Below are 17819 nucleotides of genomic sequence, written 5' to 3'. Positions count from 1 at the left end.
GCCACACCCCCAGCCCTATTTTTTAGTCTTTATTTTTGGTACTGGGGGTGGAACCCAGAGGCTTTCTACCTCCCAGCTATACTCCCAGACCCATTTTATATTTTATTTGGAAACAGAGTCTCACTAAGTTGCCAAGAGCCTCACTAAGTAGCTGAGGCTGGCTTTGAACCTGTGTGATCCTCCTGTCTCAGCCTCCCAAGCGCGGGGATTACAAGTGTGCGCCACCGCGCCTGGCTTTATTCTTTATTTTGAAATAGGGTCTCACTGAGTTGCAAAGGGCCTCACTAAGTAGTTGAGGCTGGCTGCGAACTGTAATTCTCCTGTCTCAGCCTCCCAAATGCTGGGATTACAAGCGTACCACCACGCCTGACATTTTATTTATTAAAATTAATACAATAATGATATAATTATGATTTTAATTATAATGATATAAATGTAAAATTGTAAATTTTGTAGTTTTATAATTTTATCTGTTACATAATTATGTAATTGAAATTATTAACATTATTCAGTAAATTTTACTGGACACCTAGCTCCGGCTCGTCCAAGCTGTCCCATTTAGTAACCGTTGAGCCCTCACGCAGTGTAGAAGGCAGAGGTACAGAGAGGCTGTCAGCCTGGCTTGCCAGAGGCAGCTGCTGGAATGCCCTCTCTCTTCAAACCACTGGAATACTCTACAAAATAAAATGGTTTTATCAAGGGCCACAACATTTTTGTTTTTTGGAGACTGTTGGACTGTAGTTACCACTACATTCTTTTTCTTTCTTTCTTTCTGTTTAACTGCTGCTTGCTTTTTACTCACATTGGTTGTGTTAACATTTGGATTTTCTTTAGTTTTTCCTCTTTTTATCTGAATCTCAACATTAATGTGTTCAGGGAAACTGCTACATCATAGTGGTGAATAATATTCATTTGTGTTCTGTCCTGGTTGTAGTCTCAGAAGCTTTTTTTTTTTTTAAACCACAGTGATTTCATTTTCTTTGCCCCAGATTTTTTGGAGACTGGAGCATTTATAGAAACTTGGGATTCTAGAAGAACCATATCCAGACAGCTATAAATAAACTTCAGCACATTTTTTTGTTCCCTCAATAACTTGGAAAGAACTTAAACAAGTGGTTTTAGGTTTTTTCCTTAGTCTGTCTTGAGACAGAGCATCTTCTTGGCTAAGAGTGTGTGATGACTCTGGGTAGTTTTGTTTGTATCCTTACTAGTCTCTTTGCAAGTTGTTTAATTTTTAGTAATCTCTTTAGCCTCTGTATACATTTTCTTCAGTTAAATGAAGATAATGATATGACCTGTTTGATAGTGTTAATGTAGATTGAATTAAATTATGTATGTAAAATGCTAGCATACTGTCTCATGTATTTTTAGTGCTCAAAAAAGTTAGCTATTTTGAGTATTGCCATCTTCAGTATAAGCACATTCTTCACTTTAGTTTTCTTAAGTTTTTCTGTTTTTTAATATGCCTAGCATGGTGACAGGAAGATTGAGGAAAACATTTTTACAATTCTAGTCTTTAATGTTGACTGAGGTTTTTGTTTTTGTTTTTTTCTCTAGGAATCCAAATACTCTGTTATGTTTAAATAATAAAAACACAGCCGGGTGTGGTGGGGCACTCTTGTAATCCCAGCATTTGGCAGGCTGAGACCAGCAGGTTCACAGACAGCCTTAGCTACTTAGTGATGCCCTCCGCAACTTAATGAGACCTATTTCAAAATAAAGAATAAAAAACAGGGTGGGGGGTGTAGCTCGGAGGTCGAATGCCCTTGGGTTCCATCCCCAGACCTGAAAATAACAACAACAACAACAACACAAACAAAATAAAACCAAAATAACCACAAAACAATCAAATTTGAATTTGATTGTTAATAAGATAAGAACTCTTGCTTGGGCATGATGGTACATACCTATGATCCCAGTATTTGGGAGGCTGAGACAGGCAATAGCATGTTCAAGGCCAGCCTCAGCAACCTAGTGAGACCCTGTTCAAAGTAAAAAATAAAATAGAGTTGGAAATATAGCTGGGAAGTAGAATAATCCTGGGTTTAATTTCTATAACCCCCCCCAATTTTTAAAAATACAACTTTTATTTAGTGGTTATTATTTAATTACATGTAATTAGCAATTCAAACATTTTAAATCTAAAGTGTATTTTGTAATGTTTTTGTTTTTTGTAAAACTGGTGACATGTGATTTTATTATTTCAGAATGATGATATTGAAACAGATATTAACAAATTAAAACCTCAGCAAGTACCAGGGCGAACCATAGAAGAACTGAAAATGTATGAACACCTCTTCCCTGAGCTTGTTGATGATTTTCAGGTATAAACACAGGAAAATTGTATCTCTACTGATTTTTATGAAAAGTTATTTTTTCTTCCTTTGGCCTGTAATCACTGTTTTTCATTTATAAAAATGAAAGGAGCATTGGTTTTCTGGGTGGGACTGGATAACTATATCAATACTTTAAGCTCCAAATTGCTTAACTGTATAAAAAGACTAGCTTTTTAGTTTTTGGTCACTTTGGTTCCTTACTCTCAGTTGATACATTGTTAAAATTCTTTGTTGTATATTCTTTAAAATTACATTATGGAATATTTTAATAGTGTTCATTATATCACTTGTATTCATTTAGGGGAAGTAAGAAAAAGCAAGTGCTGAGTAAAAAATGTAGTTTTTTTGTGTTAATCCTCCCCCAATACTTTACTGTGTAACAGTAGCTGGGGCAGAGAAAAAGACTTGGATTACACAGCACATTGACTAAGTCAGTGGCAGTTGTAGATTGAGTTGCTGACTGTGGGGAGTACTGAGATCAGTCTCTTAAACTGCCCAGCATCTTAATGTATATTCTTGAAGTAGAGAACCTCCAAGTGTTGATGAGTCTTCACTGCGAGCTTCTTTGCTTCCAAAATTCCATTGACTTAATTCCCAGTTACTTTAAGAAAAGGATTTAATGTGATGTTGTATGTGCGAAATAAAAAAGTATTTGCCAGGTAGTGTTTAAATTTCACTGTTCTAAAGTTTCAGTTGTTCAGGTTTCTCTTTGGAAATGAATTTCTGAACTTTAAATGAAATAGGAGATGAAGTATCACCACTCTCCTGAACCCTGTGTATTGATTTCCCCCACAGATTTGAAGTGTATTGGAAGAAACTTTGACATTAAGAGTAATAGACGGAGGACAGGAATCAAGGAGAAGATAGTTGCCAAGAAGGGAGAGAGGGAGGGAGGGAGGGAGGGAGGAAAAACGCAGGAAGAGGCATCTGGGAAAGGATATAGAGTGACTTTCTTCCTTTCAACCTAAAACAATGATTGACTTCTGTTTTTTTTTTTTTTTTTTTTGGTGGTACTGGGGTTCCTGGAAGCCCTTCTACCTCCGGGCTACACTCCCAGACCTATTTTATATTTTTGAAACAGGGTCTCTTACGCCAGCGCGGCTGGCTTCGAACCTGCGCGATCCTCCTGTCTCCGCCTCCCAAGCGCGGGGATTACAAGCGTGCGCCACCACGCCCGGCCTTGACTTCTGTTTTTAACCCTATTTGTGTCCAGTAAATTTTCATCTACTTGAAAATAAAACTCCAGAGATAACAAATACTGCTTAAATAAAGGCACAGAAATGTTGTTGAAAGGATTATAAGTATACTAATGTAAATATTGTTGAAAATAACAATTGATTATCCTATGAAGAAATCATCCATTTTTCTTCTGTGTGCGTATGAGGAATGTATGACAATCAAGTTGCAGTTTTGATGTGGAGATAGAGAATTTTTACAGTGGGTGCCAAGGTCAGGATTTGGGTTCTCATTCTTTCACAAGCTACTTGTATCTTTTAGATGATGGTGCCGGTCTACATGCAGATTCTCTCTTTCTTAATCACAGTTTATCGCCCAGAGTGGCTCATGATGTCCAGCATGGCACCTTGTGACTTGTTTAATTGTTTGGCTGCTTCTTGAGCAGGTTCTTACTTTTGGTCTGACTAGACCTGTTTAGGGTCAGATTGTAAAGACAGGCTTGTCTGAGTGTAAAAACCCTGGCAAGCCTTCTAAGGTCCTTCTTTTTATTGCTTTTGTGCAAAAGAAGCTACTTCAGGTGACTATTTCAGGTAGTATACATTTATTAATTAATTACGTATTTTGCCATTGTTTTATATACAACTTAACTGTTATTTCTTTAGTGTATATTATGAAAAATAGTATGTTGTCTTATATTTACATACTTGGAAAATTATTTCTAAAGTAGTTGTTGTGTTGGCGCTTAATTATCTTTCTCATTTTTAAGTTTCAGGAGGACACACTCTTCCAATGTGTTAGTGTCTATCTTTTGAACTATGTATTTAAATAATAGGTGGAAATATTTTAGTGATGTACTATCAAGATGAAAAAGATTGGTTTATTCCAGATCGGAAGTGTTTGAATGAATTTTATTCAGCAGTCACTTTATCAAGTCCTGGTAGATCATGAGTAGTGAAATTAATTTCATTCATGACTTTCCACCATGAACTGTTTCCAGATGTGTAAGAGCACAGTGCATGGCCATCTGAAGGCAGCACGGCGTGTTACTGGGGGGTTTATTAGTAGATTTCATGGGGAGGGGACCTCACTGTGCTTTTGAGCTGTGGTTTTTTACCCATGATGACAGTCGTAGCTGTTTTTGCTCTTGTTCCTCCATGGCAGAATACCTTATTATCAAAACCTGCATTTTCACACTGATACATGATGACATTTGCCTTAGGAATTTCATTATATAGTGTTGATTTTCTCTCCCCCCTCTTAATTTGTTTTAAAATTTTAATTAGAGTTTTTCATTGGGAACAGTTAAAAGAGTCAAATCATTTCCTCCAGTGTGCTAGTTCCTGTAACCACTTTTAGTATGATTTTTTAAGCTAATAAGTATATCTTTAAATAATGTATCTTTAAAATGTTACATCTTGGTTTTCCTACTTTCTTTTTATTTTTTTAAATTATCAGACTTAAGGTAACTTTCAGCCTTTTTTCCTTACAGTTGCCGTGTAGTATTTTCATTATTTTTCATTATTTTTGCTATAAAAGTTAATTTACATGATTTTTTTCTAAAATAATAAAAAGAGAAAAGGCTGATTGGCCTGTAAGCTGCACTTCTTTTTAACTTGATTTCCATATGCTACTTCTTCCTGGTTTTTATATTTTCATATTGACTGTTTCTTCCCCATCTCCTTTCTTCGTTCATCTTCCTCTCTATAACTCTTAAGAGTAGAGTACTACAAGGCTCCATTTTTTATCCTCTTCTTTATTTCTTTTCATTGATAATTTCTAGTCAAATGGCTTGAAATAACATCTGTATGCTAAGATCCAAATTTGTTTGTCTGTGTCTCCCTCCCTCCCTTCATGTTTTTCTTCCTTCTCTCCTGAATTTCTTCTCTCCTGAATTCTAGACTCATATCTGTCTACTTTAAGTCTCCCTCTCTGTAGGAATACTCATACTTCCCATGTCGAAAACTAATTTTCTGATGCTTTTCCAGGTGCACTTACAAACCACTTGACTATGTCTGTGACCTACTGCCTTCCTTCTACCATGCTTGTCCTCTGTTGAGACACTAAGTTGCATATTGCAGAACTGAGTTGGTTCTGCAGTGTGCTCTGAATCCAGCCTCTAAACCACGCTCCCTGCAATTCTTGGTTGGACTTTATTCTTCTTCTCTTTCTTCCTCAGTCTCTTCTCAGAGGGGCACCAACCAGCACACTTGCTATCAGCTGGGGCTGTCTGGAATCCCAGGGTTCACTTGACAGTGCCTGGAGACATTCTTGGTTTTCATAAATGGACAGTGGGAAAGGGAGAGGGTGCTACTGGCATCTAATTGTTAAGAGGTCAGGAATGCTGCTAAACACTTTGCAGTGTAAAAGTTACCCCCCAAAGAACCCCCAAACTTAAAAAAGGATGATCTGGCCCAAAATATCTACTGATGTGATTCAGAAACCCTGTACAAGGATATCATTTTAAAAATATAAGTGATGTACACCTGTAATTTCAGTATTCGGGAGGCCGAAACATGAGGATTGCAGATTTGAGACCAGCTGCAGCAACATCAGCAACCTAGCGAGACCTTGTTTTAAAACAAGAATATTAAAAAGGGCTTAGGGGTACAGGTCAGAGGTAGAATGCCCCTTTTCCATCCCCAGCACTACTACCACATACGTAAACAAACCAAAACAACAATAACAAAATGAATGTATAAACTCATTTTATGAGGTCTTTTTTTTTCTGAAAAATCAAGCAGTTTAACAAAAAAGGTTCAATTATACCATAATTTGTCTGTATAATAAATATATGGAATTGGAAGACAGCCTTCTAGTAGAAAGCTGTGAATTTGGGTCAGAATAAAATTCTGAACACACATATGGGAACTTTTCATTACTTTCTAATGCCTAAAGATTCATTCATGTTGTTAGAGTTGTAAAAAACCTTTTGGTGACTAAGAAAAAAATATGTGATGTTATATCACTCATCCTTGAATGGTTCTCAGTCTTAAGAGTAAAGACCAAAATTCTTTGGGTATCCTGTATGGCCCTATAGTACTGGCCCTCTGTTCTGTCCCTTCCATATACACCTGCTGTCTCTGAAGAGCCGGGGGTCCTCCGGTTCTGGGACCTGTGTGCTGGCAGTGCTCTCTGCCTGGAGTCCTCCCTGCTTTGGTGCCCTGGCCCCGGGGCCTTTCCTCAGGTCTCTATGGCATTCCCAGTGGCATTCAGTATTACAGCTGCCTCCTTTTGCACTTGGTTCCTCACTACACTCTTCTTCTCCCTTTACTATTACACTTGATACTTTTCAGTTTTCTATAAAAGACATTTGTATCATGTTCATTACTTTGTTGCACTGACAACCTTCTCTTTTTTTATCCCTATAGGAATAAATGGTCAAGGGAAATCTCTTTTTTAAAAACTCTTGTGTTTTAGATGCCTGAAATGGTGTTATATACTGAAGCAGTATATAAAATGAATGTGATCTTACTTTTGTTAATGTATTTTAGTATTGACAGATAATAGAGTAAACCTAATTTTTATTTTTAAAGGACTACGATTTAATCTCCAAAGAACCAAAGCCTTTTGTGTTTGAGGGAAAAGTCTGTGGCCCTATTATTGTTCCCACGGCGGGAGAAGATGCATCTGGGAGTTCAGGAAATTTAAGAAAAGGAATTGTAATGAAGGAGAAAGTGTCTCCTAAAGGAGATGAAGGGGATAAGAAGCCCGTCTCTATGGATGTAGCAAAAGAAAGTGTTAAAGCCAATGACGGACCCTCACAACAGCAGCTAGTTGATCAAAATAGAACTGTTTCATCAGCCCATGGTTTAAATGGCGATCTTGTGAAGGCCTTGGACCGGATCACTCTGCAGAGCGCGCCTTCCCAGACAGCCCCGGGGGTGTCAGCAGAAACAAAGAAGGAATGCACACTCCCCCTCTCTGTCCTCTCGTGTGCTAGAGCATGTCCAAACATGGCTGCCTGTGGGAGTGTTCTGTTTGAGGGTCGGGCAGTTCAGCTAGGGAAGCTCTGCTGTACCGGGGTTGAAACTGAAGATGATGAAGATACTGAATCTAATTCATCAGTGGAACAGGCGTCAGTTGAAGTACCCGATGGACCAACACTCCACGACCCAGACCTGTACATTGAGATTGTGAAAAATACAAAGTCTGTCCCGGAATATTCAGAAGTGGCATATCCTGATTACTTTGGCCACATTCCCCCTCCATTCAAGGAGCCCATTTTAGAGAGGCCTTACGGCGTGCAGAGGTGAGTTGCAGATTTCTTCCCCCGTTAAGTAAGACTGTTATTAAAATGAGGCATAATTAAAATCATTACTTTGGGTATTTAGGAAGAAGTTATTTTGGATTAAATTTACTGTGTTTTTAAATCTGCGTTGGAAATGTTGTACCATCTTGAAGTTGTTGTTGTTGCTTTATTTTCTGAGCTCATTGTTTATTCAGGTGAAGCCAGAATAATAAACATCACCTTTAGATAATTTTTCTGGCTGGGCATGGTAGTGCACACCTGTAATCCCAGCACTTGGGAGACTAAGGTGGGAAGATGGCAGGCTCAGCAGCCTCAGCAATGTAATTAGACTCAGCAGTCAAGCAAGACTCTGTTTTAAAACAAAAAATAAAAAAGGACTGGGAGTGTAACTCAGAAGGAGAATTCCCCTGGGTTCAATTCCTAGTACCAAAAACAAACAAACGAAAACAAAGTAAAACATCAACAAAATAAATTTTCTGTTTAGATGAAATCTAAAATTACAAAAGTAGATTATTTAATAAATTTTGGATAAATATTACCTTAGCAACATTTACTTCGTAATTGGCCATAAGAACTTGAGAAGCTGTCCACTGATTTGTGTCGTGCTTCCCCCTTGTTGGATTTTAACAGCAAATAGATGTGTCTCAGTTCAGATAGTGCAGGAATTTATGCAGCCTGGGAATTATTCTGGTTCTTCTCCAGCCCTTTCCTCTCTCTTGCTATTTATGATTTCTCTTAAAACCATGTCCCTGAAATATTAACCTTGGAATTGCCCTGCTAGTCTAATCTACGGAGTCCAACTCTTTTACTTTTTAAATATATATTAGGCCACCCATAGAAGGTTTCCTGAAGTAACTGATTTTTTACTGGCTCTGTACCACCAAGCTGTCTAGACTGAAGCTTTAGGATACATGTTTGATAGTGTGAGGTCACAGAGGCGGGGAGAGCTTTCCTATGTACATAAGGTGCACATCATTTGGCTTAACTTTAGGTGGTTCTTCTTATTGTTACTGTACTGGGGATTGAACCCAGGCGTAGGCTGCCTGTGACACCCTTAGCCCCTTTTAAAACTGTATTTATTTATATACATATTTTTGTGTTACTGGGGATTGAATCCAGGAGCATTCTACTTGAGCTACACTCCCAGCCCTATCTTTTTATTCTTTATTTTGAGATAAGAGCTCACTAAGTTGTGGAGGATCTCAGTAAGTAGTTGAGGCTGGCCGTGAACCCTGTAATCCTTCTGTCTCAGTCTCACACAGGGATTACAAGTGTGACCATGACCACCATGCCTGGCTGTATGCTTGTTTATTGAGACATATCTGTTTGTTTCAAAACAGGGTTTTGTTAGGTTGCTGAGAGTCCTTGAACCTGAGATCCTCCTGTCTCAGCTTTCCAAGTACTGGAATTATAGATAGGCACATGGCAGATTATTTAAACTGGTTGCTGGCATTTAAGCTTTGGGAGATTCCACATGGAAACTAAGTCTTGGGTGTTTCTTGAAAAAATTAGGTGTGGCAGCCTTCATCTGTTTCCTCCTTTGCAGCATTCAGCTTGTTTAACAGAAGTCTTGTTCCTGAGTTTCCCAGTCAGCCCCGCTCACTCATGTTTGATCACCCTTGGCTCTGTACAGCCCGTGCTTTATTTTCCCTCTTTGTCCTGGGGATTGAACCCAAGGAAGCTCTACCACTAAGTTATGGCCCCAGCCCTTTTTATTTTTTATTTTGAGATAGTTTTTTGTTAAGTTTCCCGGGCTAGTCTCAAACTTTCAATTTCTTAGAGATCTCAGCCTTCTGAGTATTTGGGATTATAGGTGTGTACCACTGGGATAATCGCAGCACTGTCTTGCAAAGCAGGCTTGTACTTTTTGACCTTGTTTTATATTATGGAACTTGGCTATAGAAGTGATCTGTTATCCCCTTTAGTACCATTTTCCTAAATAAAACAGTGCCATACCTTGTAAGTATTCATTTTTACACGTCGGTGATATATAGAAACTTTGTTAATTATATAAGCAAATCTATTCAGTCACTTATGTATACGTGTGTGTGTGTGTGTGTGTGTGTGTGTGTGTGTGTGTGTGATATATTTGAGTATATGTATGTATCTGTAAGCTTTTCACTGTTTTAGATGTAAATAATGTAAGTCCTTTATCACTATTGCTTCTTTAGAAAGAATTTGACATTTTGAAGTTACGACATTAAATCTAAGTCAAGAATTTATAGCTTAATCATTTGATATTAGATATTTTATCCTGATAGACTAATTTGTCAGTAATGAGTTATTTTTATAGAATAAACTTAAATTATGTTTCATTGTTTAGCAGATTAAAACTATAGCATTGTAATTTATTGTCTGTGTCTTTAAAATATATTTAATATATATATATATTTTTTTGGTGGTACTGGGGTTCCTGGAAGCCCTTCTACCTCCGGGCTACACTCCCAGACCTATTTTTTACATTTTCATTTTGGAAACAGGGTCTCCTAAACCAGTGCGCGCGGCTGGCTTCGAACCTGCGCCATCCTCCTGTCTCTGCCTCCCAAGCGTGGGGATTACAAGCGTGCGCCACCACGCCTGGCTATATTTAATATTTTCTTATTCTTCAATTAGAGTAAGTTTTGGCTTATTTAAATTTAAGGTTATGTTTCAGTGTTGTTAGATTCTTTTAATATTGGAATATGCCTATGCAGGAGGCTAGTTTCAGATCTACCTGAAGTTAAGGAGACTTTCAATGTTTAGCATACTCTTGAGATTTTATTATAAGCGTTTTGGCAAACTTTCCCACCTTGCTCTCAGTAAGTCTATAAACCATGGCCCTAGTTTGCATTACCTATTTTATCTGAGATGCACAAACTTGAATAAATGAGTTCATCCAGTCGACTTCCTTCTTAGTAAGTCACACTATGAGAAGTGCTCTGGTCTCACACTGGTGGGACTGTGTGGCTGTCTACCTGGAGTCCCAGCATCTGGCTCCAGAGCCAGATGTTCTGCTGGCTGTAGTTTGGTGCCACCTGGTGATTGCTCTTCCTTGGCTTGATGTTGATGTGTGAGACTGTGAGTTGTGAGTGGCCAGTCTTCTAGGACAGTGGAAGTTGGGTTTTTTTTTTTTTAATTTTCCTTATTTAGTGTCCATTTTGTTGGACGGATTCAGGAGGTGAGGTCCAGAGACTCCAAGGAATGTCAGGACTACACTCTACTCCCCCACACAGGTGTTCCCCTCTCCTCTACCTTTCCTTTTCCACCAGAGAAGAGAAGGGAAATTTGGCAAAGCATGGAAGCTGGTTTTCAATTGCATTTTTGCCAAATTCCCAGAAAGATGTTTTTTAAAAATAATCTCCCTAGCTGGGCTTGGTGGCACCACCTGTAATCCCAGTACTTGGGAGGCTGAGACCAGAGGATTGCAGGTTCGAAGCCAGCCTCAGCAACTTAGGCTCTCAGCAACTTAGCAAAGGCCCTGTTTCCAAATAAAATAATGATAGGACTGAGGGTATAGCTTGGGGATAGAATATTCCTGTATTTAATTTCCAGTTACACACCCCCATACCCCCCCTCCTGCACACTTGTTGTATACTCTGATTTTTCAGATCTTTGCCACTTCTGACGCTGCTACTCTTATGTGTATGCAGTTATTTGCCCAAGGGTTGTACAGCGATCCCACGCCATTTCTATGTAGAAGGCTGGCTCGACGTCTGAGGTCTCCTTCCTACCTGCTTTCCCTTCCTTTTCCTCCTGGCCTCCCTCCTTTCTTCCCACTGTTGGATTGTGGCTGTACTCTACATTGCTATTTTCTGGAACTCAGATTCTGATAAATGTTGAGTTTTGTCTTGCTTGTTACATATTTTTAATTTTTCACACACAAAATATATAGATCATTTTTATTCTAAGAAAATTTTATCATTTGATACCTTTTTCATTCAAAGCTTATTTTGAGGAAGGTTATGCATTGGTGTATGTAAGTGAATTTTGGTCAAAATTCTCTTTTGTGATTTCAGGACAAAAATCGCCCAAGATATTGAGAGGCTAATACATCAAAGTGATATCATAGACCGGGTGGTGTATGACCTAGATAGCCCAAAGTAAGTCTGATCTTAAAACATTTTATTAGTTCTGTTTTTACAACAAAATATTATTTCTAAAAGATGTAAATTATAGTTAACTTCAACGTACTTTGTCCTTGCTATATTTTTATACTTTGGCAGGGATATAATAGGGTAAGTCATGTGTATTTACTTAAATTGAATATATCACAAGCTTTTGTTTGTTCTTAGGTTGATTTTAAAGATCATTAAGTCATACTGTGTTTTTTAAAAGTGCAAAATTACCTCCACTTAAAATAATGGAGATTTAACATAAATACTGGCTTATCCCACAATACTGAGCCTTCATTTCCTTAGGATAACAAATTATCATCTTGTGGAGAAAGGAGAGTTCTGACCACTGCTGCTTGCCTGTTACTGCTTATAACCTGCTTCAGTTATTTAAGTTAGCGGCTTGATCTTTGAGGTCATTTGTTTGTGTCCTTGGAATATTAGTCATTTCCTACTTAGGATTATGACTTATACCACATTTTAGGACTAAAGAATAAATGAAAAATAAAAGATGTTAACTATGACTATTATTTAGTCATTTGCCTTTTCAAGTGAGAAATTCAGCTAGCCCTCAGTGAGTTTTTTCTCTCTCCATCAATCTAATATTTCAGGGAAGTTTTACAGTTTACTAATCATATTTGGAAGAAATAAAATATTTCTTCTAAAGTTTTTTAGTAGAGGTAAGAGTAAAACACAGTATCAAAGTTCATATCTGAGTTTAAAATAAGATTCTTATAAGAGTAGAGCAAAAATATACTTTAAAATATCTTAGTTATTTTGGTTTTTATAATTCAGTGTCAGAGAAGCCAGGCAGATAATGGCAAGAACAGAAACTCAGGACCGTTAAATGTGGTGCACTGGCATTACTTCTGACTGAGAGGACTGGACAAAATCACTGCGTTTCTTGAAGTCGTTGGTTTTCTCCTAGTAGAATATACTCTGCAGAAAATCAGAATGTTTTATTTAGTCAGCGAACCAAACAAGCAATGAAACAATATCTGGAACTTAGTAGGCAGTCAGTAAATAACTACTAAAACTATGAACATGTGAAGTGAAGGCGATACCTATATCTTTTGATGCTAATTAAATAAGTTAACAAATAATATAGTTCTCTAAATCAAAAAATAATATTTTTCCTGTGAACTGCATGGCTTATCAGAATTATTGTTGTGAGGATCACATATAGTTTTTAAAATAAATGCATTTTATCTGCTAATGAGTACTTTAGAAATTATTTCTCTTCAGTGAGACCAAAAGTCTCTAATTGTCATAATTTGGCCACAAATGTTGGCCAAAGTTTGTACTTGTTTTGTTGTATTTCTTGTTTTAAAATAATGGGGGAAGCCGGGCATGGTGGCGCACGCTTGTAAACCAGCATTTGGGAGACTGAGACCGGAGGATCGCGGTTCGCGGACAGCCTCAGCTACTTAGTGAGGCTCTCTGCAACTCAGTGAGACCCTGTTTCAAAATAAAGAATAAAAAATAGGGATGGGAGTGTGGCTCGGAGGTAGAGTGCCTCTTGGTTCTATCCCTAGTTCTGCCCCCCAAAATGTTATAAAAAATTATAAGAGAGCCAAGAATGGTGCTGCACGCTTGTGATCCCAGCATTTGGGAGGCTGAGACAGGAGGATAGTGGTTTTCAGACAGCTCAGCTCCTTAGGTCCTTTGCAACTCAGTGAGACCCTGTTTCAAAATAAAGAATAAAAAATAGGGCTGGGGGTGTAGCCGGGGGTAGAATGCCCCTGGGTTCCATTCTCAGTAACCACACACACACCCCAAAAAGAAAAAAAAAAAAACAGAGGGATGTGATGTGGTAAAAGTATATTTAATCTGTAGTTTAATTTTCTTATCTGGTAAAGTGTAATATATTTTAATCTACTTTCTTGAAAATATTTATTTAGTTACATCATTCCAGAAGAAGGAGATATTTTGAAGTTTAACTCCAAATTTGAATCTGGAAATCTGCGCAAAGTAATTCAAATAAGAAAGTAAGTCACTTAAAATCATCTCATCTTGTATGTGCACTAATATTTTTTCAGTTTTCATCAGATATTTTTATCTTCTATTTTCAGAAATGAATATGATCTTATTCTGAACTCAGATATAAACAGCAATCATTATCATCAGTGGTTTTACTTTGAAGTCAGTGGAATGCGGCCAGGTGCTGCTTATAGGTTTAACATCATTAACTGTGAAAAGTCTAACAGTCAGTTTAATTATGGTAAGACAATTTTCTTTCTCAATTGAGAGAGCATGCAGGCATCTTAATTGTAGGACAGAAATTTAACAACAACAACAAAAAAAATCACCAACTTGAAAAAAGGAACATTTCAGTATTGTGTTCTGTAGTTCTCAAAATTGGGATATTATGTAAAATTTGTTTGTGAAAATCCTAGTATATAGGCAAACTCTTTAAAATTTCTGGGTATGGTCAGTTTCATAATAATTGAATGCAACTGAAGACATTATTTTGAATTATACTGAGGAGGGATATTGGTATATAGTTCCTTCTCCTCCTCCTCTTCTCTCTCTCCCTCTCCCTCTTGTACTGTATCTGCTTTTGGTATCATGACAGTACTGACTGATAAAATGTGGGAAGTATTCCCTTCTTTTGTTTTTGGAATTACTTTTCTAGAATTGTTGTTAATTCTTAAATGTTTGGTAGACTCTAGTGAAAGCATTGGATCCCAGAGATTTCCTTTTCTGGTGTTTTTTTTTTAATTAAAAACTTAATTTCTTTAGTAGTTTTGGGCTATTCATATTATCTATTTCATCTTGAATGAGTTGTAATAGTTTCTTAGGAATTAGTCCATTGCTTCTAAGTTGTCAAATGAGTTGTCTATAGTATTTTCTTGTTGTTTTGATGTAGTGATAGCCCTATATTTCATTTCCACTAGTGATAATTTTTGTTATTTTGTAAATCTAGCTAGAGGTTTATTAATTTTATTTACATATTCAGGAGACAAGTTTTTTTTATTTCATTCATTTTTCTCTACTGCTTTTCTCATGAAATAAACAACAACAACAACAACAACAACAAACCTTTGGTGTTATACCAGAAAGATTGTTAAATATATAGACTCCTTTAAGGCTTTTGTATTTGGTACCTTAATAAGTACAGACCTAAGGGTTATTTATATGGAATCTGGTCATTGTAGTAAAATAAAATAAGTCTGTGGAAAGTAATTATATAAACTAGCAATTTAAAATTGAAACATCAAAATTCAAATATATATTCTGATAATAGCAATTTTTATATAAAGCAAAATAATTTTTTCTGATATACAAAAAAGAATAATGAAGGTTGAAAAAATTATGTATTTTTATAAGTTACAAAATCTTAGAGGCCTCAATATCTTGTTATAAAGATTAAAAAGCTTTTGATAACTGAAGTATTCTGGGTGTGGTAGTGCGAGGCTGTAATCCCAGTACTTGAAAGGCTAAGACAGGAAGATCACAGTTTCAAGGACCATTTCAGCAAGTAGTGAGATTATTGGCAACCTAGGAAGGCTAGGGCTGGAGTTGTAGTTTGGAGGTAGAAAGCCACTGAGTTCAATTACCAGTACTCCCTCCCCATAAACATGCAAAACCCACCCCCAAGTATGAGGTGCTATATCATCTGTTTAATTTTTTTTAAGTTGCTAGATATATGAATGTGGTAATGCTCTTCAAAGGGCACTTTTGAAAAATAAAGCTTTTAAGACTTAAAGAGACACTTCCAAATTATGATTGTTTATGTAGAAAATAGTATTCTCAAGAATTTTAAGATAAAATCTTAGTCATTTATTTAATTCAATAATTATAGGAAGATTGGGTGGCATAAAATCTAGCATAGTTACAAACACTTTTCAAAGATTTATAAATGTTGTAAATTACCTAGTTTTAAAAGATTTATTATTTCATGTACACATAATTTTACTAGATCTTCATTGGATGTCTTGTTTGCTCCTCTATAGAATTTCCTTTTTCATGTAGAGTTCCTCCTATGACCATTTCTCCTTAGCTTTCATATATTAGGGAAAGCATCCGATTTCTTATTTTTTTGTGACTGACTAATCTCACTTAGCATAATGTCCTCCAGTTCCATCTATTTTCCTGAAAATAATGTAATTGAGTTTTTTTTTAATGGCTGAGTAAAATTCCATTGTGTACATATCCCACAGTTTTGTAATCCATTCATCTGTTGATGGACATTTTGGCTGGTTCCATAGTTTGGCTATGGTGAATTGTGCAGCTATGAACATAGACACACATGCATTAGTTTGGTAGTTTTTGGTTTCCTTTCTTTTGGGTAAATACCCAGAAGTGGTATTGCTGGATGAAATGATAGATTTGTTCCCATTCTTCTGAGGATTCTCCATACTGTTTTTCAAAGTGGTTGCACTAATTTGCAATCCCACCAACAATGTTTTAGAGTTCCTACTTCTCCACATCCTCGCCAGCATCTGTTGTTGTTAGTGTTTTGAATGATTGCCATTCTAGTTGGAGTTAGGTGAAATCTCAGGGTAGTTTTGATTTGCATCTCTCTGATTGCCAATGATGTTGAGCATTTTTTCATGCATTTATTGGCCATTTGAATTTCTTCTTTCGTGAAGTGTCTATTTAGTTTGCGTGCCCATATTTGTATTGGATGATTTGTTTTTATAGTGTTGAGTTTCTTGAGTTCTCTGTATATTCTATATATTAGTCCTCTATTGGAGGTGTAGGTGGCAAAAATTTTCTCCCATTCTGTTGGCTCTTGATTGAAGTTCTTGACAGTTTCCTTTGCTGAACAGAAGCTCTTCAATTTCATGCAGTTCCATGTTTTGATTCGCCTTTTAATTTGTTGTGCCTTTGGGGTCTTGTTGAGAAAGTGTTTATCTGTGCCTATCTGTTCCAGTGTTGGATCTTTGCCCTCTTCAAGGAGCTTCAAGGTCTCTGGTTTTGTTTTCCTAGTCTTTGATTCATTCATTGACTCTTGTGCAGGGTGAGAAAGTGGGATTAATTTCCAGTTTTCTGCATATGGTTAACCAGTTTTGCCAACACCATTTGTTGAAGAGGCTATCTTTTTTCCAGTGTATGTTTTTGGCCCCTTTATCAAAAATCAATTGGCTGAAAGTGTGTGAGCTTGTTTCTGGGTCTTTTAATCTGCTCTATGTATCTGTTTTTATGCCAGTACCATGCTGTTTTTATTACAGTGGCTTTGTAGTATTTTTTAAAGTCAGGTTTTTGTTGCTGAGAACTACTTTGGCTATTCTTAGCTTTTTGTTATTCCAAATAAATTTAAGGACTTATTTTTCTGTCTGTGAGGAATGATCTTAGTAGTTTAATGGGCATTGCGTTGAATCTGTAGATCACTTTTGGGAGGATGGCCATTATAATATTTATTTTGCCAATCCATGAACATGGAAGATCTTTCCATCTTCTAAGATCTTTTTTGATTTCTTTTTTCAGTGTTTTATAATTTTCTTTGTAGAACATCTTTTACCTCCTTGGTTAAGTTTATTCCTAAATATTTTATTTTTTTGGGAGATCCTCAGTGGAAGTGTTTTCTGAATTTCTTTTTCAGTGGACTTATGGTTGGTGTAGAGGAAAACTTCTGATTTTTTAAGATTGATTTTTTTATCCAGACACTTTTCTGAATTTGTTGATCAGTTCTATAAGCCTTTTGGTTGAGTTTGTTGGGTTTTCTAAATATAGTATCATGTCATCTGCAAATAGTGAAAGTTTGAGTTCTTCTTTGGCTTTGGCGTTCAATTGTTCCTGCTTTTCAAGGGCTTTGAGGTGTGTCATTAGGCTATTTATTTGAAGATTTTCTGTTTTTTTATGTTAGCACTCAGCGCTATAAATTTTCCTCTTAATACTGCCTTCAAAGTGTCCCAGAGGTTTTGATATGTTGTATCTTTATTTTCATTTGTTTCTAGAATTTTTTTTTTTTTTTTTTTTTGGTGGTACTGGGGTTCCTGAAAGTCCTTCTACCTCCGGGCT

General features: G+C 36.7%; 1 protein-coding gene across 3 annotated transcripts in view; it reads left to right on the top strand.

Moving 5' to 3' along the window:
* Positions 1-17819, top strand: part of AGTPBP1 (ATP/GTP binding carboxypeptidase 1) — a gene marked incomplete at both ends in the record, with an annotated part of 125568 nt that overhangs the window by 48376 nt on the left and 59373 nt on the right. For all 3 annotated transcript variants that reach the window (XM_080709445.1, XM_080709444.1, XM_080709446.1), the window contains 5 exons: positions 2208-2324; positions 7046-7761; positions 11757-11840; positions 13754-13840; positions 13925-14073. In XM_080709445.1, coding sequence (XP_080565571.1) covers positions 2208-2324; positions 7046-7761; positions 11757-11840; positions 13754-13840; positions 13925-14073 — 1153 coding nt within the window. The remainder of the gene's footprint in view (positions 1-2207; positions 2325-7045; positions 7762-11756; positions 11841-13753; positions 13841-13924; positions 14074-17819) is intronic.

The sequence above is a fragment of the Muscardinus avellanarius genome, assembly GCF_963383645.1.
Source record: "Muscardinus avellanarius genome assembly, chromosome: 13".
Taxonomy (NCBI): Eukaryota; Metazoa; Chordata; class Mammalia; order Rodentia; family Gliridae; genus Muscardinus; species Muscardinus avellanarius.
Note: the sequence above shows the minus strand (reverse complement) of the source record. Positions and strands in the feature narration are given on the sequence as shown.